Below are 25,944 nucleotides of genomic sequence, written 5' to 3'. Positions count from 1 at the left end.
CCCATAGTTTAAAGGGAAAAATGGGAGAAATCTCAGGGAGAACAACAGAGGAGGGATCCCTCTCCCAGGACGGACAGACGTGCAATAGATGATCGAAAAGATGATACATTTACAACATAGGTAGTCCAAATGTTTGGAAATGCATGCGTCTATAATAAGAAGATGAATCCACGAGGATGTCAGCAATCCTGTGGGAGCCATCAGGGAAGTAGTATGGTGAGTCAGGCAGGACCGCAGAGACAGGTTCAGCCACGACTCGAAGTCCAGGACTCAAATCCAGTGCTCAGGATAGAGGATCCAGGACACACGACCACAGCAACAGGATTAGCCTCGACTCAGGATCCCGGCGTAGATATGGACACAAAAAAGAGATTTGCTGCTGCTGGGCACCCTCATGTGGAATCAAATGAAAATGTTGACAATGAAGTGGAAAATCATGACAATGATGTTAGCAATGTTGATGTTGAAACTGATGTTGAGACTCAAACTAAACAAAGTGCTGTTATTGATGATATCAATCCGGAGGACAGTGCCTCTAACATTTCAGGTCATTTCATCCACCGCATCTGCCAGGCTAAAAGCAGAGGCTGATAAAGCAGCAATAGCTTGGTTTCACGTGATGTCACACCGTTGCGTTCCTTTGGCGCGAAATTCCATTGGAGGTCAGGAAGTAATTTTCTACAGAGGATCTAGCTGCTGTTACCATTGTGAAAATGCCGATGTGTTGTGTAGTTTACGGTTGTTCCAATCGATCCGGCCGAGAGAAAAACAAGAGGTTTTACCGAGTGCCGAAGGTTGTCGTCCATAAAGCTGAGCAATTTATGAAGCTAACCGAAGAACGCCGGAAAAAATGGCTTTCAAACCTACATCTGCGGTCGGGAGGAGCAGAGTCGTCTAATGCACGGGTCTGCAGCGACCACTTCATCAGAGGTATTAGCTAACTTGGTTTTTGTGGCTTTGTTTAGGTATTATTGGGTTGTGGTTAAATGCGTATTTACTTAGTAATACTGATCATGTTTAAGTTACCTGTAGTCTAATATGGACTTTGTTGGGACTTTTTAGGGTGCCCTAGCGCTTTGGGTGACGTTGAGTCGGTAGACTGGGCTCCCACTGTTAGCCTCGGTTACCACACAACAAGTAAGCCCAGATCAGAGGCATCTCTTCGACGAGAGCAGAGGATGGAGCTCAAGGAAGACCAACAAAGACAATCAGAATGTGCAGAGGCTTTGTTGGATCTCCTGCAGACAACCGAGAGCCCAGAACCGACGCAGCCCCCGTCTGACAGCCCACAGCCAGAGGACACCAGTGGGATATTAAATGACCAACAAGGTAAATTAACCACCAGCATTATTATTAAATATTACAAATGTGATTGTCAGAAAATCAATGCAAACTTTGAATTAGGTTTAGAAAATAGAGCACTAATTTGAGAATCTGCATGTCTGTAAAAAGGTTGTCAAAAAGATAACTTCACAAAAATTCACATTCATATTTGACTATTTTAAATAACTAATTATGCTTGCTACTGCTATATTGTATGCAGATGCAGGATACCAGACTGATTTAATGATGGAGGACATCGAGAGGATGGAGGATGTTCTGAGACAGAACACAACAGAGCTGGGAGATCTTCGGACAAAGGCACTGGACACAAAGTTCAACCAGGAGTCCTTTGAGAACAACGAAGAGAAAACAAAGTTTTACACCGGGCTCCCCAACTTCTTAGTTTTACTTCAGGTTTTTCAACTGTGCGAGCCCTACATCACCTGTGGCCCTATGTCTGTACTCATCCAAATTTGAACAGTTCATTTTAGTTTTGCTGAGGCTGAGACTAAATCTCCCTCTGAAAGATTTGGCTTTCAGGTTCAACATCTCTCTCTCCACTGCTTCTAGAATTTGGCATAAGTTAATTGACATACTTCACGAGAGTACAGAATTTATAATTGAGTGGCCAGAGCGACATGTACTTCAAGCTACAATGCCAATGGGATTCAGACAGGCATTTGGATGTAGAGTTGCTGTGATTGTTGACTGTTTTGAAGTTTTTATTGAGAGGCCCTCTAATTTACTAGCTAGAGCACAAACATGGTCCAACTACAAGCATCACCATACTGTTAAATTTCTGATTGGTGTTGCTCCCCAAGGCTATGTTACCTACATATCTTGTGCCTGGGGAGGAAGAGTTAGTGATAAACAGATCACAATACAGAGTGGGCTCCTAAAAAACCTGTTACCTGGAGATATTGTCCTAGCAGACCTTGGGTTCGATATTGCCGATAGTGTGGGATTTTACTGTGCTTCACTAAAGATGCCTGCATTCACCAGGGGGAAAAGTCAGCTGTCAGCATACGAGGTGGAAGAGACAAGAAAAATAGCTAATGTTTCATGTTGAAAGAGTCATAGGATTAGTCAGAAGAAAATATCAGATTCTGCAAAGCAGGGCTGTGCCCATAGAGCACATGCTAACAAAACCAGGTGAGGCACTAGCATTAATTGACAAGATTGGGGTTATTTGCTGTGCCTTGTCTAATCTGTCAGTGTCTGTCGTCCCATTGGAGTAAAGTCATGGAGCTGTAGTCTTGTAAATAAGAAACCATGTATTATTCAGTATCATTTAATCTTTTCAGTAAACATCTTTTTGTGTTCAAACATCTTGTGTTCAAGTCTTTTCAGTAAACATCTTTTTGTGTTGAAAATTGTATAGCCCTACTCAATATACAACTTTCATCTACATTCAGGCTTAATTCATTCAACAATATTCTAGAGATGACAATTGGTCTGGTGACGCTCCCATGTATGGCCATTGAGGGTTATTGTAAATGTAAATAAGAAACCATGTATTATTCAGTCTTAGTATCATTTAATCTTTTCAGTAAACATCTTTTTTACAATAGCAATATATCACACAGCCCTACTTCCTCTAGTGAGTGTGGTCAGTGAATATGAAGGTGCTGTAATGCAGGTTAAAGAGCTGCCACTGTGCAAATGTTACGTTCCCTTGTAAATATAGGGGTACAAAGGGAAGTAGCGACACACAACATAACCGGCCGAGAGAAAAAGGAGAGGAAACTGATCTCTGACGCCATAAAGTGGTCTTTTAATTAACACAACGAAAAAGGGCTCACCAGCCAACTTGTCAAACAAAGCTTAAGATAAGGGGAGAGCGACTGCAACCTTCCTCATGTCCTATATGGAGGCGCTGATTGGAGATTGGGAGCACCTGGGGAGATCAGAGGGAGAGCGAAAAAGACACCCACACACACCCAAACACCAGCACCCACTACGGCACGTAATAATAATGCAACAAGGAGAGAACCACAACTTCCGGGACCAGGACAGACCACAGGTGCTGGTAATCACGCCTTCTCTCCCTCCTGATCATCTTGCAACTGAAACTGAAAAATGGAACAGCAGACAGGGAGAGGAGGCTTTTAGTCACCTGATAGTTATGCACTAACATGTTCTTGTGGAAAAAAATGAGCACACCAACTCTTTATGACTTTTACCTTTCCCCTTGTAAGTTGCTGTCCCAACACTTCAGGGAGAACACATAGTCTGAAGAAACGCTCAACTCTGGGAATGATGTTGTCCCACAGGTCCACATCACGCACAATTCTCTCTACAAAGAGGTCATTTTTAGTCCAGACAACAAAGTCGCAGTAGTCAACATCAACGAGGTGGAGCTGAGCCTGTATTTGATGGTAGTAGGCATGTCTCCTGTCCAGCTTCACAGTGCCCCCATCGTTGACGAGACAGAAGCCCTGTTCTCCAGCACACAGGCGAAGATTGGCCTCGCCTCCTCTTGGGGAATTTCTGCTCAAAGTCTTGAAAAACTGCATATACCTCTCTGATCCTCGCTCCAATTTTGAACCCTGGACTGTGGGACGCTGAAATGTGTGCTTCTCACCTGTCCTTCCAGCAATGGCATCATCCAGTTTTTGCTTTTTGGATTTTGCGGATGAAAAGTCTATCATCGCAACTGGAGCAGCAGGAATCTGCACATGTGAGAGACAGACCAACATGTATGTGAACATACATGTAGGTGCAGTGTAACAATGAGACAGGCAAGGACGGCATGAACAGCTGACTGACCACTGGGGTCTGAATACCTTTTTGACATGTGATGGCATTAGCCACTTGCACTTCTCAGTGGTGCAGGATGCAGTCTCTCTCATCTTCACACCTGCTTCGATTGCAAACAGAACTGCTCCAACATGTGAGCAGGATTCTGACAAACTGTATAGACAGAGACATACTAGAATAACTAGATTGATCGTAAAAGCTAGTAATGGTATAACATGAATATTATAGCCGGCATTATTTTGTCTGAGCTTAAGTGTTGTGTCAAATATGCTTTGGGTTGGGATATTTATTTTATGACTTACCCAGCCATACAGTTACAGTGTGCTGTAACAACCTCCATCTTCTTTAGCTACAATCCACGTTTTTAATGGTGTTTCTCCAGACCTCTGGGAATGGTTGACCTACACAATTGAAGCTCCAGTTCACAACTTGCGAGTTGGTAACATACATTTAACAACATCACAAGCAACACATAACCAGATGGTCTTGGTAAAGAGGTTGTTTTTAATATTAACCTCAACATAGAGTGATATAAACAACGTGCAGGCTGTTCAAAGGCTCTGAGCTGTCTATACACACAAAACACAATATATCCTAAGCTAAACACATACACATAACAAACATACACATATATACACACACAACACACTCACAGGCCAGATAATGCTGAAGGCAAGGCGACAGCCGTAACACTGCCTTACATGAGTCCATGTAGCTAAAGTTAGCTAGCTAGATGTCTCCTAATAATGCTACTTAGAGGTAAGAAGGTATAGGTAGTTAACACTCACCCGGGCAAAAACAAGGCGACATTTGTTTAATGCCTCTTTGGTGCCGAGGTCATTCACCCATCCACACACGAAGTAGTTGAAAGCTTCCAGGCTTTTATACACTTTCATCTGGCTAGCCGTGTAGTAGGAGGTATGAAGGACGAGGTAGCTGGTGATATCCATCGCATCAACAGCGGGCAAATCGGATAAATCACGAGAAAAGTCGTTTTTTTTCAGCTGATACGGATCGTATCCGATGTGTGCTGTGATTTTTTCACGATATCTGCGGCGTGCAGGTTCATTTAATTGTTTGACATAGTCGGTGTCCTCCATGATTCCTGCGTTGATGAATGATTGCGTTTTCACTTCCTGACCTCCACTTGAATTTCGCGCATCATAGAAGTCACGTGACTGAAACCAAGCTATTGTGGAGCGCATGAAGGCTTTAAAAAGAAAACATCAGTTGGAAGCAAAGGAGGAGGAACTAAGAAAAGAAAAAGAGGAACTAAGAAAAGAAAAGGAACAGTTTGCTCTGGAGACCGAGCTAGCTGCAACTAATGCCAAAATCAATGTTCTGGAAACTCGCTCAAATTGCAGCTCCAAAAGGGATGGAATGAACTCTTATCTGGAAAGGAACAAGGCTCAGAGTACAAGGCAACTCAATCCTCAGGCTAATCAATTTGTCCCACAGAGAAATGACAAAAATAACATGCAAAATGAATTTCACCCTAATGCCCAGGCTGTCAGTGTTACAGATGGACCTCAGACCACTATACACTCAAGCACCAACACAGGTGGTTCATGATGCTCAACAGACAAGACGAGCATCCTCCTTGAATATGACATGCAATAATGACACCCAAAATGACATTGTGTATATCATGCAACGCCAAACTGACATCACTACAATGTTAGTCCAGCAAAATGTAGCATCCTCCCTACCAGTGAGAAATATACCCACATTTGATGGTGATCCTCTTCAGTATCATTCTTTCATCAGATCCTTTGAAAATTGAGGTTAAAACTGATAATGCAAGTGATTGTTTACATTTCTTGGAGCAGTTCACCAGGGGGCAACCAAGAGACCTGGTGAAAAGTTGTCAGCACCTACCCTCTGTTTAAGGATACCAAAGAGCCAAATCCCTGCTTGCTGAACATTTTGGTAATTAATACAAAATTGCTTCTGCTTATATGGACAAAATTGATAGCTGGCCTCTGGTTAAAGCAGAAGATGTCAAATCACTGAAATCCTTTTCCCTGTTCTTACGGGAATGCTCAAATTTAACACAACGAATCATGCACACGAATGAGTTGGACATGCCATCAAACCTCAGAAACATCATGATGAAGCTTCCTTATAAGGTGAGGGAGAAGTGGAGGAGCCATGCATGTGATTTGCAGGAGAGACGTGGTTGCAGAGCACTATTCATTGACCTTGTGAACTTTGTTGAAAAACAAGTTAGAATTGCCTCTGACCCACTGTTTGGAAATATTCAGGACTCAAAATGTACCAGCTGCAACAAACAACCCACTGTCAGTGAACTAGGGCTGCACGATTTTGGGAAAAAAAAATCTAATTGCGATTTTTCTGACAAATATTGCGATTGCGATATTTATTTTTAAGCAACCCAACGGAAGTTTATTGTAAAATGGGGCCATAACTCCGGCTAGGAAGGTCGTATCAACGTGCTCCCGTCTCTAGCACCCCCGCAGCCCGAGCTACGAGTGAAATAACTAAACTTACATGAAACTTCCGTTGAGTTGCTTTAAAGTCAAGCTTCAGTTTAAGATTCACCCTGTAATAGATGTAGAACATGTGATGGAGCATTACTAACCTGACTCAGATGCTTTGTTTCACCAAACCATATAGGAGAGCTCCATTGGAAGCCATTTGGAAAGGGCAGGCACTTTCAAAAATACTTGGCAGGTGATTGGATCAATCTGTCTATCACCTTCTATCATGGGCCACTTCTGATTGATTAACAATGGCTGGTACATGTGGAGCACAGCACTTCTGATTGGTGTGGATGACTGACACAAAAGATGAAAAAAAAAAGAATTGTAAAAAAAAAAAAAAGTTAAAAAAAATCGCAGGCTTTGCGATTTGATAATCGCATCATTTAAAATCGCGATTTCGATTTAAAATCGATTAATCGTTCAGCCCTACAGTAAACCAAGGCATAGGAAACAGGGCACCTTTTCCACCGGTGTCACTGCAATGAAAGAAAGAAACAAAGGCTACATGGATAATAAGATCAAGTCCTTTTCTGCCCAAAGTCACAACAAATGCTGTTTATTCTGCCAACAAACCAGCCACTCACTGGAAAAATGCTCACAGTTTAAGTTAAAGACACAAAAGGACAAGATACATTTCATAAAGGAGCATGGAATTTGTTTTGGTTGCTTGAAACGGGGACACATAAGCAAAGACTGCAGGAGTTGATTGGATTGCAGTGTGTGTCAGCAAAAGCATCCTTCATTCCTTCACATTGAGCAGAAGGGTATAAGTACACCTTTTAATGAAGCACAAGAACCTGTGAGCACTCTGAGTGTAACATCTGGTCAGTCTCAAACATGTGGCCATATAGGGGCTGGAGATGAGTGCAATGCTGTGTTTTCGATTGTTGCAGTTCAAGTGAAAAGCCAAATGAGTGACAGAGTTGTACAGACCTATGCATTTTTGTATCCGGGGAGTTCCGGTACCTTTTGCACTTATAGCCTTGCAAAGAGATTGGAGCTAAGTGGCAAGCCAGACAGTATTCTATTGCAAACAATGGGGCAAAAGAAAATTGTGAGTACCAATGTATTGTCTCACTTGGAAGTGTCTGGCATGGATACAGATGATTTTATTGAATTGCCCAATGTCTTAACCCAAAGAGTTATGCCAGTGTCACGTGTGAATAGTGCTGCGTACCTGGACTCACATTCAGGTTCAGGTCCGGACTCAAGTCCAGAGGTTCAGGTTCAGGTCCAGACTTATAAGTCTAGACTTGTGTCAAGTTGTGTGACTAAAGTGAACTTATTGTGAGCTAATTATCAATTGAAAATAAACTCACAATCAACTCTAATTCAAACTGGTCAGGTTTATTGTGCTCCCTTCCAACTTGTGTCTACATTTCTCTACAAAGTACAAATATAAAAAAAAAACTTTTTGCCACTTAGTCTACAAATGACTTATGACAGCAACTACAGTGGACTACTACAAAGTTCAAACATTTATTTCATTTACCAAACTAAAGTAACCGAACAGTCCCTGAGCTGACTGAGCTTAAATCCCTAAAACTTTGCTGAAAGGTAGAGTGTAGAGTAGACTATACGCATTACACTGTTACACACCTACTATACAGTATACACTGTAGTGACTGTACAGTCAGAGTGTACTGTACTGTCTGTACACCATGTATTTTCTACAACTCTACATGTGTACATTATACAGTACATACGACATACATAGTGATGTACATACATACTGGTCAAAATTCAAATCAATGTTGATATGGTGGTGAGTTGGGTCGAGTGGCGGGGGAAGCCTCTGGATAGACCTGGTAAGCCCAAACGTGTAGTGCGGGTGAACTGGGAACGTCTGGAGGAGGCCCAAGTTCAGGAGGCCTTCAACTCACACCTCCGGCGGAGCTTTTCGGGCATTCCTGTGGAGGTTGGGGACATTGAACCAAAGTGGTCGGTGTTCAAAGCCTCTATTGCCGAAGCGGGGAGCTGTGGTCTCAAGGTCCTAGGTGCCTCAAGGGGCGGTAACCCTCGAACCTCCTGGTGGACACCGGTGGTCAGGGAAGCCGTCCGACTGAAGAAGGAGGCCTTCAGGGATTTGTTATCCCGGGGGACTCCCGAGGCAGTTGCAAGGTACCGACAGGCCCGAAGGACAGCAGCCTCATCCGTGGCCGAGGCAAAGCAGCGGGTGTGGGAGAAGTTCGGAGAAGGACTTTCGGGCGGCACCAAAGTTATTCTGGAAAACTGTCCGACACCTGAGGAGGGGGAAGCAGGGAACCATCCAAGCTGTGTACAGTAAGGATGGGACGTTGTTGACCTCAACTGATGGAGTGTTAGGGCGTTGGAAGGAACACTTTGAGGAACTCCTGAACCCGACAACTCTACCCTCTATGTTAGAGGTAGAGCTGGAATATGACGGGGGATCAACACCAATCTCCCGGGGGGAGGTCACTGAGGTCATCAAACAACTCCACTGTGATAAAGCCCCGGGGGTGGATGAGATCCGCCCAGAAATGCTGAAGGCTCTGGGTGTTGAGGGACTGTCATGGTTGACACGTCTCATCAACATTGCGCAGAAGTCGGAAATAGTACCGAAGGACTGGCAGACCGGGGTGGTGGTTCCCCTTTTTAAAAGGGGGATCAGAGGGTGTGTGCCAATTACAGAGGGAGGGGGTCTGCAGTTCGGTGGACTAAGGATTGCACCACTGCTTTTTCAGATGATGTGGTTCTGATGGCTTCATCGGTCTGCGACTTTCAGCACTCACTGGATCGGTTCGCAACCGAGTGTGAAGCGGCTGGGATAAGGATCAGCACCTCCAAATCTGAGGCCATGGTTCTCAACAGGAAACCAAAGGACTGTCCTCTCCAAGTAGGGAATGAGTCCTTACCCCAAGTGAAGGAGTTCAAGTATCTCGGGGTCTTGTTCTCGAGTGAGGGAACAATGGAGCGTGAGATGGGCCGGAGAATCGGAGCGGTACTGCAGTCGCTTTACCGCACCGTTGTGACGAAAAGGGAGCTGAGCCAGAAGGCAAAGCTCTCTGTCTACCGTGCAATTTTCGTTCCTACCCTCACCTATGGTCATGAAGGATGGGTCATGACCGAAAGAACGAGATCGCGGATACAAGCAGCCGAGATGGGTTTTCTCCGCAGGGTGGCTGGTGTCTCCCTTAGGGATAAGGTGAGAAGTCCGGTCATCCGGGAGGGACTCGGAGTTGAGCCGCTCCTCCTTCGTGTCGAAAGGAGCCAGTTGAGGTGGTTCGGGCACCTAGTTAGGATGCCACCTAGGCGCTTCCCTAGGGAGGTGTTCCAGGCACGTCCAGCTGGGAAGAGACCAAGGGGTAGACCTAGGACCAGGTGGAGGGATTATATCTATTCGCTGGCCTGGGAGCGCCTTGGGATCCCCAAGTCAGAGCTGGTTGATGTGGCCAGGGAAAAGAAAGTTTGGGGCTCTCTGCTGGAACTGCTACCCCCGCGACCTGACCACGGATAAGCGGGAGAAGATGGATGGATGGTTGATATGGCGTAATTTGAATTAAATACACTATTTAATTTAAATCAGTTTTATTCAGAAAAAAACGGAAGTTCACACTATTAACTTAATACTTTTTTTCTGAAAATTCTTCACTTCCGGTTAGCATTGGCATGTGGCGAAATGCTACGTTTTCAAACCGTGAATCGAAGGTGAAATTACATGTGATGTTGTACACTAAGCACACTGGGATTAACACTCATTTATTGACGCTGAATAACGTTTATCAGGGAATGTTTAAATAACCACAGACACCAGAATGATATAATTTAGCAACAGAAAAAGGCAGGAATTGCATTGGACCCGCCCCCCCGACGACGCCGGACAATAGGAGAAGACCTCAGATGACAACAGGAAGAGCAAGCCAAGAGTTGATCTCTTCTACCTGCTGACCTGGGCTGACGGGAGACGAGGAGAGCGCCTCCTTTTGCAATTTCTGCAATTGTTTGCAGCTGTTTCGTCCCCCAGCTGCGCCAATTACGCCTTGAGGCGAACTGCAGAGGACAATGCAGCTCACTTCCCTCCTGAAGTGATCAAAACAGTCAATCACAACTGTTATGTAGACGACTGCCTGAAGTCTACAGCCTCGGAGGGAGATGCAATTAAGCTTGTAAAGTATTTGACTCTGCTCTGTAGTCAGGGAGGATTGCAGAGAAGGCAATCATTCATTTTGTTCAGAAACACAGGTTCAAAATTGAAATTGCCTCCCTCAAACATGGCTCAAATATTGTCTCTAAGGACAGTCCACTGTACAAGCTAGACCCCATACTGGAGGATGACATTCTCAGAGTTGGTGGTCGTTTGCACAAGTCTGCATTACCATCAGAAACAAACCATCCTGTTATTCTTTCCAAAGACCTGCATGTCTCCCAGCTCATTTTACGCCATATTCATCAACAACTAGGACACGCTGGGAGGAACCACATGTTGTACAGACTTCGACAGAGGTATTGGATAATTAATGCCAATTCAGCTGCAAGAAAGACCATTACAGAATGCATGGTGTGTAGACGGCACAGAGGAAAACTTGGGGAACAGAAGATGGCAGACCTGCCTGAAGAGAGTTGTGCCAGACAAGGCTGCTTTTACTACAGTGGGAGTTGATTATTTTGGCCCCATAGAAGTGAAAAGAGGAAGAAGTCTTCTAAAAAGGTATGGAGTGATTTTCACTTGTCTGACCAGCCGTGCAGTACACCTGGAGGTGGCACATTCCCTTGATACAGACTCTTGCATTAATGCCTTGAGGAGATTCATTTGCAGAAGAGGCCCTGTGTCAAGTTTAAGATCTGACAACGGCACAAATTGTGTTGGAGCAAACAAGGAGTTGAATCAAAGTCTTGCTGCTTTGAATAATGCAAAGATCCAGGATGCCCTAATTCAGGATGGAATTAAGTGGAGCTTTAATACGCCAACAGCCTCACACCAAGGTGGCTTTTGGGAGCGTCTCATTCGATCAGTAAGGAGAATACTGACCTCTGTTCTTGGACAACAGGTTTTGGATGATGAAGGCCTGCAGACACTGCTTTGTGAAGTAGAGGCGATACTAAACGACAGACCCCTAACAAAAGTGTCTGATGACCCTAATGACCTCGAGGCCCTCACCCCAAACCATGTTCTTCTGCTGAAGGGAATACCCATCTTTCCCCCTGGACTCTTTGAAAAGAGTGACCTGTACATCAGAAGGAAATGGAAGCAAGTACAGTATATCGCAGAGTTGTTTTGGAAAAGATGGACATCTGAATACTTACTTGTGATGCAAGAAAGACAGAGATGGGCAGCCCCAAGAAGAAACTTCTCCCCAGGAGATATTGTCATCATTGCCGATGCTACAGCTCCAAGAGGATCCTGGAAGATGGGTCGAGTTGTGAGTACCAAGTCTGACTCCAAAGGATTGGTCTGCTTTGTGTGCATCCAAACCAAAACCAGCGTCTTGGAGAGACCTGTGACGAAGATCTGCCTGCTGGTGGAGGCCACAGAATAAGATCATGGACAATTCTATCTATTTTCTCTTCCTATCCTGTCTTCTTACCATCTGTTTATCTTTCAGTGGCTACAGAGAAGGTGACACAGAAGACACTATGGCTCATGGATAGAGAGAATGGCTCCCTTATATGTTTTACATAAGGGTAATTGTGATTCTCACAATTAGGGGCCGGAATGTGGAAGCTTTTCAGTATTTTTAACATTTATTTAATGTATTTATTTGTTATTTTTGGTTTTGTAAAATTCATTAATTTACAGCCATATTATTTAAGTTGTGTTCCAGCTAAAATGCTTTTATTTTGAAGGTGATGGGTAAATGTTCGCACACAGCTGGGTTTATTTAAGTCAATCAGGGCACAGCAGCAGTCTGTGGGCACCGGGAAGGTCTATGGTTTTTTACCAGTATCAGGGCTGAGTTCAGCAAATATTTCAACACCTTTTGCTGTATTGTTCTTGCCAAGGTGAAGCTAATAAATACCACAAAAACGTTGATGCCTTGTCTGGACAATGGACTCATTACCAACTCATGATATGCGTAAGATCCACTATACCTGGTGCCTCAGTGGCCTTTTGAAGTTGTATTGTTGTTGACAAATAGCCACTACAGGTAATATTTAAAGAGCCTTTGACAGCCTCCCAACAACTGTTGTGCAATGAAATAGTTGGCTACTAGTAATCTCGAACCGTCAGTTTAAAAAAGAAGGTGCGATACCGTTCCGATAAATATCAATAATTTCGAACATCGCGGGGAAATTCCTTCGACTCATTTTGAAGTTTTGGGCGAAGCCGGAAGTGACGTCAATGCGTGAACGCTTCACTGTGCGGCGAGAGAGCCAAACACGGACAAAGTGTGTTGTCATGTGTAGAAATGGTGAATTACTGAGTTTAGGCACGTTAATAACGTTTTAATGAAGTTGACTACAGTATATTCATATTTGTCAGTGCTTTCATGTCAATTCGGCGAACATAAACATAAATAATCGTGGTGAAGATGATGATTAAATTAGGATTACAAATCGGTAGTGAGAGCTTCTGAATTTCCTCCCGTCGGATGTGATATAAAAACAAATCGATTATTTTTGTAGTTGTAAACTCAAGTGGATGAAACTACATTTATTAGTGCTTTCATGTCAATTCGGCGAACATATGATACATGAAATGATCGTGAGGATGATTTAAAAATCGTTTGAGCCGGTCTGCATTTCCTGATGAGTAAACAAACCGATGCTTTTTGTAGTACACCAACATGCATTAAACGTGTGTTTTTTTTACCACAATGTTGGGGAAATTAATGGATAAAATGCACGGATTATTATTATTATTATTCCCACTCCGATCGGGACACTAGGTCCACCGTTTCCTGGCTGGGTGCAGTGGTGGACTGCCCATCGGGACGAATCCCGATGGGCCGGTACCGAAGTGGGCCAGTCGGATAAGTCACTAGCACATCCCCCACTCCCCCCATTGACAATTTACTAGCGGTACCGAAGTGGGCCGGTCGAGAGTCCCGGGATGATTTTTAGTCCCAGTCCACCACTGGCTACATGACCATATGATCGCCCATATTGACGCACCTAATTCCTAAACTTCTAACAGATACAACATAAACCGATCCTACAGCCTCATATGAGCTCTCAGACACGTTCAAAATTAAACTGTCATCGCTGTCTGAGCTTGCTGCTGTGTGCGCCATCGTGCGTTTACATGCAGATGCTGGGATCCTGAACGGTGCAGCTGGAGCGCTGTGCCCGCAATGACGTCACACATAATTTGGCGGGACTTGAAGAATCCCAGAGAAGATCCAGAAAATGGTCAACATTGAAGGGCAGATTAATGGTTATCAAAGTACAAATATCCAAAATCAGTTCAGTAACGGTTTTCATAGGGACAATATTTACTCAAATTGATGGGTTTGGATGATGGGGGAAATTCGTGTCACAGGCTCTTTAAATCAGTACATTAAATGGCATATTATTCAATCCATGTATTTTTATTAATGCTGTCAAAATTATCGCGTTAACGGCGGTAATTAATTTTTTGAATTAATTGCGTTAAAATATTTAACGCATTTAACGCATGTGCAGAATGGCCCGCCCCATACCTCCCACCAGTGGCAGCGCCAGGGTATGGCTGGGGTAGGCTACACCCATACCAAGAAATGGCTTAGTCCCACCATGAAAAATGATGTTAAAGTAAGCAAAATAAAGTCCGCCAACTCGCGGAGTAAATTGCACAGACAGCAGTTAGTAAGATTGATTTCAGTAGCCTATTGTCTGGAAATACCGAAGACCAGAAACGGTTTTGAAAACTTTTGTCACGTAGTGATCGTCTTCTCAATAGAACATCTTTGATCATGTCTTCTGGCCAATCAGAATCACGATAACGGCGTGGTGTTGTTGCAGGAAGTCCCGACGGAGCAATACTTTTGCTGTAGTACATCTCTATATACATCCATTCTTTCACACACACATACGGGTATTGGGCCTAGGGCGACACCGTACTTCCAATATCCGCCGTTTTACGCTAGGTGCAAGCAGCTGTATACCGTCTAGGTGTTGCTAAGCTTCCTGTACTGAATATCATAGTCTATTGCCTTAATCAATATCTAATCAACTCTAAAATACCACATATATGCAATGGCATGATAATATTATTGTGACAAGTGGGGTATTCACCTGGTGTTTCCAGAAACAGGCATGAAAACAGGTCAGGGGTGAAAAAGGTGAGAAGGATATTATCCCTCTTGGGGGGTCCGGGGGCATGCTCCCCGGAAGCACATTTTGAATATTCCATATTTTAAAGCAACAATAGGATGCATTTTGAGTATATGAGGCACAATGTGGTAAGGGATTAATGCAAATGGCTTAATGCATATGCAGATGGTGGACATGCTGTAACTTAACTTGTCTACTCTTCCACCATCACTGACAGCCAATACAATGTTATGTAATTCAGATTTTAATACATTTTATTGGCAAAGATAGCCTAAAACACACAATACAGTGGTTTCCAGCATTATCAAAACATTAAACACTTAAACACTTTTCAAGGGATAGTGATATATTATTTTAAATCCGTTAAGGTCAACATAGAAAAGGAACACAATCAATCTTGTTTTGTACAAAATACTGAATGAAAGGGAGAGGAAAGGGATGTGATACTGTAGTTACAGCTGAAACACTCCCTCCTGAGACTTAAGGACACAGTTCGTAATACTCTCAGAACCAGATCTAATTTTTTCTTCTTTGCCTGGACCACCAGTGTCTCCATGGCCCGCTTTCGCTGTTTTGCCACATGTTTCAGCCTCGCCCTTTTCTCTTCTTCAGCAGTCTGTTTCTTGGCCTGCTGAGCACTGCCAGATGCTTGGGAGCCATACTTGCTCTGTTGCTGCTGCTTTTCTTTCGGATTCATCTTCTGCTGGCGTTTGTATGTGGCTGCTGCAGACTTGATGTTCTTGCATAGTGTTCTGTCCACCTCCCCGAACTTCACATCCTCCATTCTGAAGAGCTGCACGGCTGTCTTCCCCCTGGACTGCAGGGTGTACTTGACCGTCTGGATTGCATTACATTTTGGTACATTCATGTTGCCACTCCTTTGGTCAATTATTTCATTCATCAAACTAAAAGAAGACTCAACCCTTGGTCCGTGAAAGATGGAGAGGCAACATTTAACCATCGCACTCAGGGAGGGGTACTTATCTGGCTTGTCAAAGACATGACCCCACCACTCAACCATGCTCTCACCCTCCTTGAAACTGGGGATGGTCAGGTCAACATTGAACCGCACAAGTTCTCTCTGGATGTCCTGGTCTGCTGGCAAGAGGTGCCGCAGCATACCACTCAGCCTGCCAAGAAATGGATGAGAATTTGAAATCAGTTTAAGGACATGAGGTAACAAAAATCGTTAAATCCCAAAGTACCTGGTAATATGGCAAAAAAAAATTTAAATGTTATTCTTACCTCTTAAGCTGGATGGTTGCCTGTGAGTGGCCTCTCAGAAGAGGGTCCAGAGCAGACAGGGCTGTAAGAGTCGGACTAGCCAAGGGGAGCTTCTTCTGGAGGTACACTGCAGTGGTGATGTAGGCTTCCCTGACTTCTGCTAGGAATGGCACCAACAGCTGACACAAAACACCAAAAACTGACCATTATTTTAAGTATCAAAAACAATTGAGAAAAAAGGTCATGCAGGTGATGCAGGGTACTTACAGCATGATTGGGATTCTGGCTCCTGAACGTCTCAGCCTCCTGTCCCACATAGACCTCCTTGGAGGGCAGCAGCATATGATCCTCCAGGACCATCTCCCTCAGAGCCCTGGGAGACAGCTGTGTAAGGGAAGTAATTAATGGGAGTAATACCTTAAGTGCCTTTCAAAAGACCCCAGGTTGCTTAACAAAAAAGGAAACACTCAACTGATAGCACAGACAACAGAAAAGTAAAAATAGGGATAAAATCAATATACTAATGTAGGCAGAGTGGGTGTGAGGAGGAGTTAATTACCTGAGTAATGTATTCGGCCTTCACGAAGCAAGCCATGAAGGCCAGGAACAGCTCAAGCTGCCGATCATGAAGTTTGTGAACCAATGTCTGGCTACCCTGTGTATGTAAAACAAATTCTTATGAAATTGATTGATTGCCAACATTGGATTTGCATGCACGTGCAGTCAAGTTGCAGTAATTCCAAGCACAACTAACACCCACCTGGAAAACCATGACATACTCCTTGAGAATAGCCAGCAAACCCATGTAGATGCTGAGCCGTAAGACTGTTGTCATCTCCTCATGCCACAGCTTCTGACATACCCTCTTTTTTCTCTCACGGCCTTGTGGAGTCATGCCTGTGAAACACAATACATATTCCTCCTCATTAGTAACTTCAAAACAAGTATAAGTGCTAATTATTATAAGGGATTGGAACATCAAGTCTCATCACCTTTCCTGTTGAGTTCCTCCTGAACCACCTTGATACAGGCTCTTCCCGCCTGGTTGACGTGGTACGTGGTGTACATCAGTTCCAAAGGCTCCCTATACAGCTCCTTATCTGCAGTGGAGAGGAAGCCATAATAGAGGACTCTGTACGCAGGCATCATGGCATGGGTTGCCATGCTGGCATCGTATGCAGACAGCCAGCGATGACGAACAAAGCCCCTCTGTGGGCTGGAGGCGGGGAGATTTAGAATCATAGCTATCTCCTTGAGGTACATCACCTGACAAAAGACAGAAAAAGAATTTGAAAGAGACACATACATAGACATTCTACACATTCCATAGTTTTACCACAGTACAGTACAGTAGGGCCAGCAGCCATGGTCTAGACTAGAGCTGCATTTTGTTTACCTGGTCTGGACTCCACTGATGGTCAACCTGGAGATCACTGAACAGCTTCTCCAAGTAGCTGTCAAAGGGCTCTGAGAACTTCTTTGCCGCATTGTGTATATGATGACAGGAGTCCCCATCAACATCGAGCAGGTTGGGACAGTATTGGTGCATCCTGATCTCGAGGCCGGTCTTGCTGCCCTTCATCACAGCACACGAGTCCATCAGCATACTCACAAGGTTATTCCACGGGATGTTGTTTTTCTCAAAGAACTCACAGAGCACCTTCTCTAAAGAAGCAGCATTCAACTTCACAATCTCCAAGGACCCCAAATGCTCCACTATCACCTTCCTCAAGTCTGCATGATAGTAGCAAACGAGCATGGAGAGGATCTTCAACATAAAAAGGTTTATTAGCCATGCAACATTTTACAGGGCATACACTGAAGCAAAAACAGATGGACTTTGATGGCAATAGCTTAATATGAGACCAACCTTTTTGTTGTTGTTGGAGGTACTCTCGTCTAAATTTAACGAAAAGGGAAATATCTTCATGTTGGAAAAGGTCCTCTCAGAGTAGGTCCGCCCTACACAAAGTCGGACAGATTTGTCACATCACATGCATAATCTAATTCGGTACAATATAAATCATACAACAGGTAATTCTGGCAACATAGCAGTATATATAGCAACATGGTAGTTTAAGGAACATGTTTTATGTGCGCAGTTCACTAAAATGGAAATTAAAACACTGAAATAGTAGGTAAGAAAGAAAATGTAAATACCTAGACCATGGATCATCTTGTATGAAGCTGTCGTCCGCGACAGCTTCATTCCCTGCAAAGCTGGTTTATCCAAGGAAAGGGTCTGGGCAAGCTCAACAATTACAGGAGCCATAGAAAACGGGATGGAATGCTCCGCCAAGGTTCCAAGGACCATTGCCTAGAACACAAATTATGTAATTAATGTAAAGCTAGTGTATTCCATGTTTAGGTGATGATGCTGTCAGTGACCGGAGCTGATTGTGAATAATAATAATAATAATAATAATAATAATAAATGATTATTGTTATAATAAAAATAACAATCTCAAAGTGCTAGTGTACTCTGTCTATGCTGCCTAACAGGCCTACACCACCTACTTCTTAGACCTATTTATATCTTAGACTGCACTGTAACTTTTATCCATGTATTTTTTCTTTTAATGTTTATTTTATTAGCTTTTCTTTTTGTAAAGCACTTTGAATTGCCTTGTGTTGAAAAGTGCTATATAAATAAACTTGCCTTGCCTTGCCTCACCTCTGCATTTGCTATGCGGTTTATAACTGGTACGGGCATCTTTCCCTGGCACTGCTGCCTGATTGTTTCTGACCCCTGGTTGGCTTGACTCTGGCTTGCTGGATTCACCCTGGCTGATGCTGGAAGGAAGCTGCTGGCAACACTATGAGTGGAAGCTATCATCTGCACCTTCTTCTTGTGAACTTCCGTCTGGCAGTGAGCCTGCAGAGCATGGCTGCCTTTGTTAGCATAATTGATCTCTTTGTGGCAGAGTATGCATCTGGCGAATCCCTGCCTGTTGATTTAGATGAATACATCTCCTAGATGAAAGGACACCCCTCGCTCTTTTACTGAGACCTTGCCTTCCAGTTTTAGCCACGACCAGTTCCAGCTGCATTTCAATCCAGCATCTAGCTGTTTAACAATGGCTGAATCCTTCTCCCCTAACACACTCATTCTGCAAAAAATAATGTTTGTATTAGTGTTAGCACTAACTTCTAGTTTAGCCTTATTGATAGAACGGTGGACCACTTTACCCTTCAGCCTTGTCAGTCCCCTCACCTCAAAATCATCAACACATCCTGGAAAAACGAGTTGTAGAGATTTTAGAAAATAGCACTAACATTAACCAGTTTTTATTTTTTGTGATTTACCGTAAGCTATACAAGCTAGCATCTAGTAACTTTAGTAACGATATCTAGCTAATGTTAGGCTAACGTTAACGGTAGCGTTAGCTAATCATTTTCCACCGGAGCTTTATTGCTAGCTGTCTAACGTTGCGTTCTCTCCTGCTGTGTTCAATGACTCAATTCATCAAGCTGTAGCTAACGTTAGCTAAGCCTATGTCAACAGAGGGTAACTTAGATATACCAGAAAATATTAAAATGATTGAAACCATCACTCACCAAATTCAGTCAGGTAAATCGCCGAGGCCAGGCGTGCTTTCAGCTTCTGATGGTGGTCTGGATCCCGCTCTGGTCAGCACGAGCGAAGCGAACTGCTTGTAAACCAATGATCAGGTCCCTTTTTGGCACGCGCACCTGTTCGCAGTTCACTGAATCTCTTGGGCTGGTTCCGAGGCCGTAGCGTTGTGCACCGTGGAGGACGGGACCCAATCACTGCTGCTGAGAGAGTCTCTCGGCTGCGGTGATTGGGTCTCGTCTTCCACTCGTCACCCAACGGTGCGTGCCTCTGAACATACCTACCCCCCCCCCCCCCCTTAAATATTTTCTCATCGAATCTACACGATTCACGTAGGTCACCTATTTTGGTTTCAAAATGGCGAATATCGCCGAAAGGGGAGTGATTCTCATGCCTGCAGAAATTAGACGTAGATGCAGCCAAAATCAACGAAGGCAACTGTCGTTTTTCCATACATCTGCAGGCAGTCTGTAAGGGCAATCTGACAACCCACACAGCTCTAGTTTACGCTGGTAACGACCTAGAGCACACCCCTCAAGTCCAGAGATGTAATGCGAAGACATGCAGCGATTTCTTCGGTCGTTAATTCCGGAAAAAAAACTTGTGCGCTCTGCCTGGCTAGTTAGCTAGCTGTTTATATTTGCAATTCCAGGATATTTGCACCTCCAGGAAAATGGCGTATTTATTTATATATATATATATATGGCGCGTGTTGCATTGTGGGTAGTTCGTGACATCACTGTGTGTGAAAGAATAGAACATTACGTGTTGATAGAAATCAACATGTAATGAAATAAGACCCCACGGTTTGATGATTGATAGGTGTGTGGGCTGTCTTTCATTTTGACACACAGAACAATGTTATAATAAACATACATAGCCTACTGTATGTTAAATGGATATATCCGGCTTCTTTCATTTATCTTTCCATTCCCACAACAATATACATAAAGAAATGGCATATTTTGGACATGGTTCGAATGGTGATTAATCATGATTAATACATTTTTAAACTGTGATTAATCCGATTTTCACAGTGTGGTGTTTGTACTTTTACTTACCTGCAGCAAGTGCTGATAAATGGTCTAAAGTGTTATTAATGTGATAATAAAGTGTTACTGAAGAGTGTAAAGTGTTAATTAAGGGTAAAGGGAACATACCTGCTCTGTGTATCCGAAGCTCAGGCTGTAAAACATCGTCCAGAAGTTTCTGGAGTCTCTTGTTCTCCTCTTTGGAAAGAAGCAGCTCCTCCTCGAGCTCTGCTATCGTTTTTTCAAACGGAGCAAATATCTCTTCAGCAGTGAGTCGCTGCTTCTTCAACGACAGCAGCATTTGGACTTTACTCATGTTTACTAGATCACCTTTCCCTGCAGACTCCGTTAAACACACCGTTTCTCTCTCCGTCAAACTCTCAGTCTGACTAGCGTTGCTAACGTGTTTCCAGCTAGCATGCTAAGCTAGCTCCTATAGTCCGAGGTAAACGCTCCAGAAAAAAGAGCACAGAGTCCATTCAGAGGTTTATCCAAACACAGAGATGATGGATCAGTAGAGCTGGAGCTCACACGCACTTTCTCAGGAACACAGAGAGAGAGAACCGGAGCGACGAGACGCCACCTCGATCCAGGTTAGAAAGAGCTGGGAACTTCACTTCCGGTGCGGTTTGAGGACGTCAAAATAAAAGCGGGAAGGATTTCTTCTTTTTGGTTTTAAGAACGATTGGCATCCGGACGTTGCCTTAACACCTACTACTGGATCAATAATAAAACTACTCTTTCAAAACAAAACTATTATAACTAACAGAAAATACTCATAAAGGAAAAAGGGAAAATAAATAAACATCATTAAGCTAAACAGGTCGCAGTGCACAAATCAAATATCTGTATAGTGTTAGAAATTAAAATCAATGTGGATATGGCGTAATTTGAATTAAATACACTATTGTAGTGTCGAGAGAAAGGGAGTCGGAGGCGGTGCAATGAAGGTGCAAAAGGGTACTTTACTTCGGAGCAGAAAAGGACATGTTGTTGGGTCGCAGCCCGGGAAAACAAGAGGACAAGAAGCAAGGAGGGCACACAATATATACAGTAAGTGTTACGCCCCTGATAAAAGGGAAGAATTTTGACAAAGTTAGGTTTCATTCTCCGGTACTTTTACTGGAGTGAGTCAAAAAATGCAACACCTTTCAATAGCACATACAACTTGGCTATTAACACTGTATTTCAATCATGAAACTTCTTAATTACCACAATATCATTGATAAGATTATATAATTGACAACATATTACATATAACTGTGTCCATACACAATACACAAGATGGCGGCAAATGCGCGTTACGCAGTGTTTGCATGGATGTATAATAAGAACTGGATACAGCGTGGGAGACAGGGCCTCATTAATTCCTATGAGAGTTGCTCATTGGCGCATGATGATAAAATGGCTCAACTTTTGAGAGAGTGAAACGTCACAGATTACCCGGCATGCCTGAGAAGTACCCGTATGTGCACTCATAGAGCATGCGCGACTTTAACCAAAATGCTCGATCACATCAAGCACGTCAATTTGCGTACACGTAACAGCACCGCACGTTCATGACAAGCCCCCAGGAAGTGCGCCGGAGTCTGATGAGAATATTCGTGCTGGTCAAACGGCGGTACTACACTTCCTTTAGGTTGTTGGGCCCGGAAACACTTTTTCCCATTGACTTACATTGGGAAAGAGTGGTCTGTAACTCGTTGGATAATTTTTTTTAAACTAAATAAACTACCCAGTATGAACGTTTGTATAGCTCTTATTAAAACAATTCGTTCCTCAAGTTGTAAAAATGTGCTAATAACGTTATTCTGAGAGTTATTTCCCTCGGCACTATGAACGCGCATCTAACCCACGGGACCGCGCCGCCCGGCATGTTCATGTTATGTGTTCAGTACTACATGATCCTCTTTACCCATGGAATAACAACAGACCATATCGCCTTACTGCCAGCCCACGGAGCTGTAATAATGGATATATTGCACATGTTTGCTGTAATTCATCATTTGTAAAATATTATACTACATGGGCTGTATGATGTCAATCTTGTACCGTAAATGTTGTATTAAATAAAGTTAATATTACCGACGTAGATTAACGTTCCTGTAGCTTCTTATTGCACTTGCAATTGTTTTAGTTACTTGTGGGCTAACATGAATAATCACAGTTACTATCCTTTTACTCCATCACATTTCAAAAAGAAATAGGCTATTGTTATTTTAACTCCACCACAGTAATCCATCATCAGCTTTACTTTTTAGATAAAGTTTTAACTCACAATTGATCATAACAGGCTTCAACATATACATTTGTATATATTACCAAGTGGTTTCATGTACAACCCACACAAGTATCATGGTAAATGAAGCTCTGTTGCTTGGATATCACTAGATCCTGATGTCAGCGTAATATAAAAGTACATAACGATTGATGTGTAACTTAGCATAATTTACTAGCTAGCCGCTAGCTGTTAACTGCCGCCTCGTTAATATAAATCCAGTACCATGCTGTCATGAACGCGCAGTGCTGTTACGTGTACGCAAATTCACGTGCTTAATGTGAACGAGCCTTTTGGGCGGCGTAGTTAAAGTTGCGCATGCTCTGTGAGTGCACATACGGGTACTTCTCAGGCATGCCGGGTAATCTGTGACGTTTCACTCTCTCAAAAGTTGGGCCATTTTGTCATCATGCGCTAATGAGCAACTCTCATTGGAATGAATGAGGCCCCGCCTCCCACGCTGTATCCAGTTCTTATTATACATCCATGGTTCATGACAGCATGGTAATGGATTGTTATTATGATGGATTTGATATTAACGAGGCGGCAGTTAGCAGCTAGCGGCTAGCTAGTAATTATGCTAATGTCACATCAATCGGTACTTATATTACGCTGTAACAGGATCTAGTGATATCCAAGCAACAGAGCTTCATTTAGCATGAAAGAATGATTGTACTGTATATATATATATATATATACTTATAATAATAAGTAATATTAACTTTATTTAATACAACTTTTACGGTACAAGATTTAATCATACAGCCCATGTAGTATGATAATGAATTACAGCAAACATGTGCAATATATCCATTATTACAGCTCCGTGGGCTGGCAGTAAGACGATATGGGTCCGTTCTTATTGTGCATCCATGGGTAAAGATAAACGCAACTCACATTGGTTTCTCAAACAGCATCTCTGTAAACTGCGTGTATTCACTGAATTTCACTCTCTGCCTTTAACGGCTCGTTGTAGCTCCAATAGCTCCAATAGCTCCAGCCCCCACCCTCCCTGTGAGCACAGTGTGCTCTGATTGGTCGGGACACATAACATGAACGTGCCAGCGGCGCGGTCCCGTGGGTTAGATGCGCGTTCATAATGCAGAGGGAAATAACTCTCAGAATAACGTTATTAGCACATTATTACAACTTGAGGAACGAATGTTTTTAATAAGGGCTATACAAGTGTTCATACTGGGTAGTTTATTTAGTTTAAAAAAAATTATCCAACGATTTACAGACCACTCTTTCCCAATGTAAGTCAATGGGAAAAAGTGTTTCCGGGCCTGGCAACCAAACGGAAGTATAGTACCGCCGTTTGGCCAGCACGAATATTTCCATCTGAGTCCGGCGCACTTCCTGGGGGCTTGAGTGTTTCAATAACCAATATTTACCTGAAAGCTTTTTCCCCCTCCACATTACAGGATTTTCTTACACATGAGTTCATGTGTAAAAAGGGGTGAGTGTGTATCATGTATAATGTCAACATGGTTGTAAAATTCACAATTTACATTTTTATTTTAGGGATTGAAAGAAACCTTCCGCCCCAACCCAGATGTTCAAACTGAGCATTGAATGATAGTTTTAGAATGAACTTGCTCCATATCTGGGGATAAGATACTGTTTGATGAATGTTGACATGTTTCTAAATATTGATTGCATTATAATAGGTAACACAGAAGCAGTGGCCAAGGGGCTACTGTGAGAGATGTAAGTCCAGAATAGAATACCGAAGAAGTTGACCTCTGATAATGAAACCATTTTGTAATATTTCAACAGATATTAGAGTAACTGAGGTTTGAAATGTAGAAAGAACATATTACAGTTAAGTTAAGCTAAAACAATGTAATGAATGTAAATTTAAGAGAGCCAACCAGGAGAGTGCTTGCTCTCTCAGTGTATGGGAATTTAGTCCCAAGCGTTTTTCTGTCTGGTCTGAATGAAGAAGCGCCCAGAAAGTACATATCATTTGAAATAGATGAGGGGAGACAGAAAGAGAAACTGTAGGTGTATGAATAGAGGAGTGAAGGAAAAGGACACATTAAGGAATGAAAGGTGAAGGGATGAAAGGATGAATGGTTATGGGGATGAAGGATTGAGGGATAAAGCGTTGGGGTGATGGAAGAGAAAGGGAGGGTGGTTTTTAAAATATGACTATCAGCATTTTTCCAAATGCAAATAATTTAAATTGATTCTCAGTTGAAGACTCTGTCTGTGGATCTTCATATCAGAAACATCCCAGATCCTTATGAACACTGTGGCTCCTTTCCTTCCTAGTGACACATCACCACATGGGGACACTATGGGAGATAAACAAAAGCAACACTTATTAGATTTGTGTTTGTATTGCTAGCTAATAATGAAACATGATATACCGCTAAGTAATAATAATGAATAATTCCTTACATTTATTATAGCGCTTTTTCAATGACTCAAAGCGCTTTACATATACACACATTACACATGCAATGGTCAGATACTGTGGACAATACCCACAGGAGCAAGTTCAGGTGAAGTGTCTTGCCTAAGGACACACCGGCAGCGGGTTTCACCCCTTGATCATTGCACAGCGCACTGCGCCACACCGTCCATCTTCACGCCTCGAGGTCATCGAGGCGCTTTTACAAGTACACATTGGTATTATACATGTACTGTGGACAATACCCACAGGAGCAAATCCGGGTGAAGTGTCCAAGGACACAACGGCCTGACGCAGTGGCGGCAGGAGCGGGTTTCGAACTGGAGTTCCCCAGCACCCCCCTTGATCTGATGATCGGATGCACAGACCACTGCGCCACCCGTCCCCAACAGAAGTGAAACAGAAAACCTGAAATCTAGAGATCTTTGAAGGTGATCTTTTCCAAACACTCGTCCAATGGTCCTTCACTTGCTGAAGAGCTTGCTGTTGATTTATTCTGATTGTAATCTTACACAGTAACATCTAACAAGGTCTTCTACTAGTGAGCTTATGTTTCATGGTGTGAACATCTAAACTGTACATGGAGTGAAAGGTGATGTTTTCTGGCTCTCTGTTTA

The 25,944-nt window shown here is 43.1% G+C and overlaps 2 protein-coding genes across 6 annotated transcripts; both read right to left on the bottom strand.

Moving 5' to 3' along the window:
• Window positions 1-2,838: 2,838 nt before the first annotated feature.
• LOC117537732 lies at window positions 2,839-5,255 on the bottom strand. 3 transcript variants are annotated; one of them, XR_004567763.1, is made up of 6 exons: window positions 4,872-5,255; window positions 4,386-4,484; window positions 4,110-4,236; window positions 3,507-3,995; window positions 3,295-3,395; window positions 2,839-2,987 (listed from the first exon to the last, which is right to left on the bottom strand). XR_004567763.1 is itself a non-coding variant. In XM_034203057.1 (5 exons), exons 2-5 carry the CDS (start codon window positions 4,421-4,423, stop codon window positions 3,357-3,359), a joined length of 693 nt encoding a protein of 230 aa, XP_034058948.1. In that variant the 5' UTR covers window positions 4,424-4,484; window positions 4,872-5,255; the 3' UTR covers window positions 2,841-3,356. The 3 variants fall into 3 exon arrangements, 2 of the variants coding, with proteins under 2 accessions (XP_034058948.1, XP_034058949.1); XM_034203057.1 differs by having other exon boundaries at window positions 2,841-3,395; XM_034203058.1 differs by having other exon boundaries at window positions 2,841-3,395; window positions 4,386-5,255.
• A 9,854-nt stretch (window positions 5,256-15,109) lies between these two features.
• LOC117537731 lies at window positions 15,110-19,841 on the bottom strand. Of its 3 annotated transcripts, none has more exons than XM_034203055.1 (10): window positions 19,036-19,841; window positions 18,186-18,342; window positions 17,896-17,987; window positions 17,422-17,793; window positions 17,018-17,291; window positions 16,786-16,922; window positions 16,585-16,680; window positions 16,293-16,409; window positions 16,047-16,204; window positions 15,110-15,931 (listed from the first exon to the last, which is right to left on the bottom strand). In XM_034203055.1, the coding sequence occupies exons 1-10, from the start codon at window positions 19,132-19,134 to the stop codon at window positions 15,193-15,195; spliced, it is 2,241 nt and encodes a 746-aa protein (XP_034058946.1). In that variant the 5' UTR covers window positions 19,135-19,841; the 3' UTR covers window positions 15,110-15,192. The 3 variants fall into 3 exon arrangements, with proteins under 3 accessions (XP_034058946.1, XP_034058945.1, XP_034058947.1); XM_034203054.1 differs by having other exon boundaries at window positions 15,111-15,931; window positions 18,700-19,159; XM_034203056.1 differs by having other exon boundaries at window positions 15,113-15,931; window positions 18,868-19,159.
• Window positions 19,842-25,944: the final 6,103 nt, after the last annotated feature.

This window comes from Gymnodraco acuticeps, unplaced genomic scaffold, assembly GCF_902827175.1.
Source record: "Gymnodraco acuticeps unplaced genomic scaffold, fGymAcu1.1, whole genome shotgun sequence".
NCBI lineage: Eukaryota > Metazoa > Chordata > Actinopteri > Perciformes > Bathydraconidae > Gymnodraco > Gymnodraco acuticeps.
This window is presented reverse-complemented; position numbering and strand designations above follow the sequence as displayed.

Bases quoted from the DNA above. Each gene is read 5' to 3' on its own strand.
- LOC117537732 (XM_034203058.1), bottom strand. From the start codon at position 4,423: ATGGAGGTTGTTACAGCACACTGTAACTGTATGGCTGG. The intron at 4,237-4,385 runs GTAAGTCATAAA...CTGTCTATACAG, and splicing joins CACTGTAACTGTATGGCTGG to TTTGTCAGAATCCTGCTCAC. The intron at 3,396-3,506 runs GTAAAAGTCATA...TCCATTTTTCAG, and splicing joins AGCAACTTACAAGGGGAAAG to TTTCAGTTGCAAGATGATCA.
- LOC117537731 (XM_034203054.1), bottom strand. From the start codon at position 18,861: ATGATAGCTTCCACTCATAGTGTTGCCAGCAGCTTCCTTCCAGCATCA. The intron at 18,343-18,699 runs GTGAGGCAAGGC...TTTGTGTTCTAG, and splicing joins ACCGCATAGCAAATGCAGAG to GCAATGGTCCTTGGAACCTT. The intron at 15,932-16,046 runs GTAAGAATAACA...ATTTCTTGGCAG, and splicing joins GCAACCATCCAGCTTAAGAG to GCTGAGTGGTATGCTGCGGC.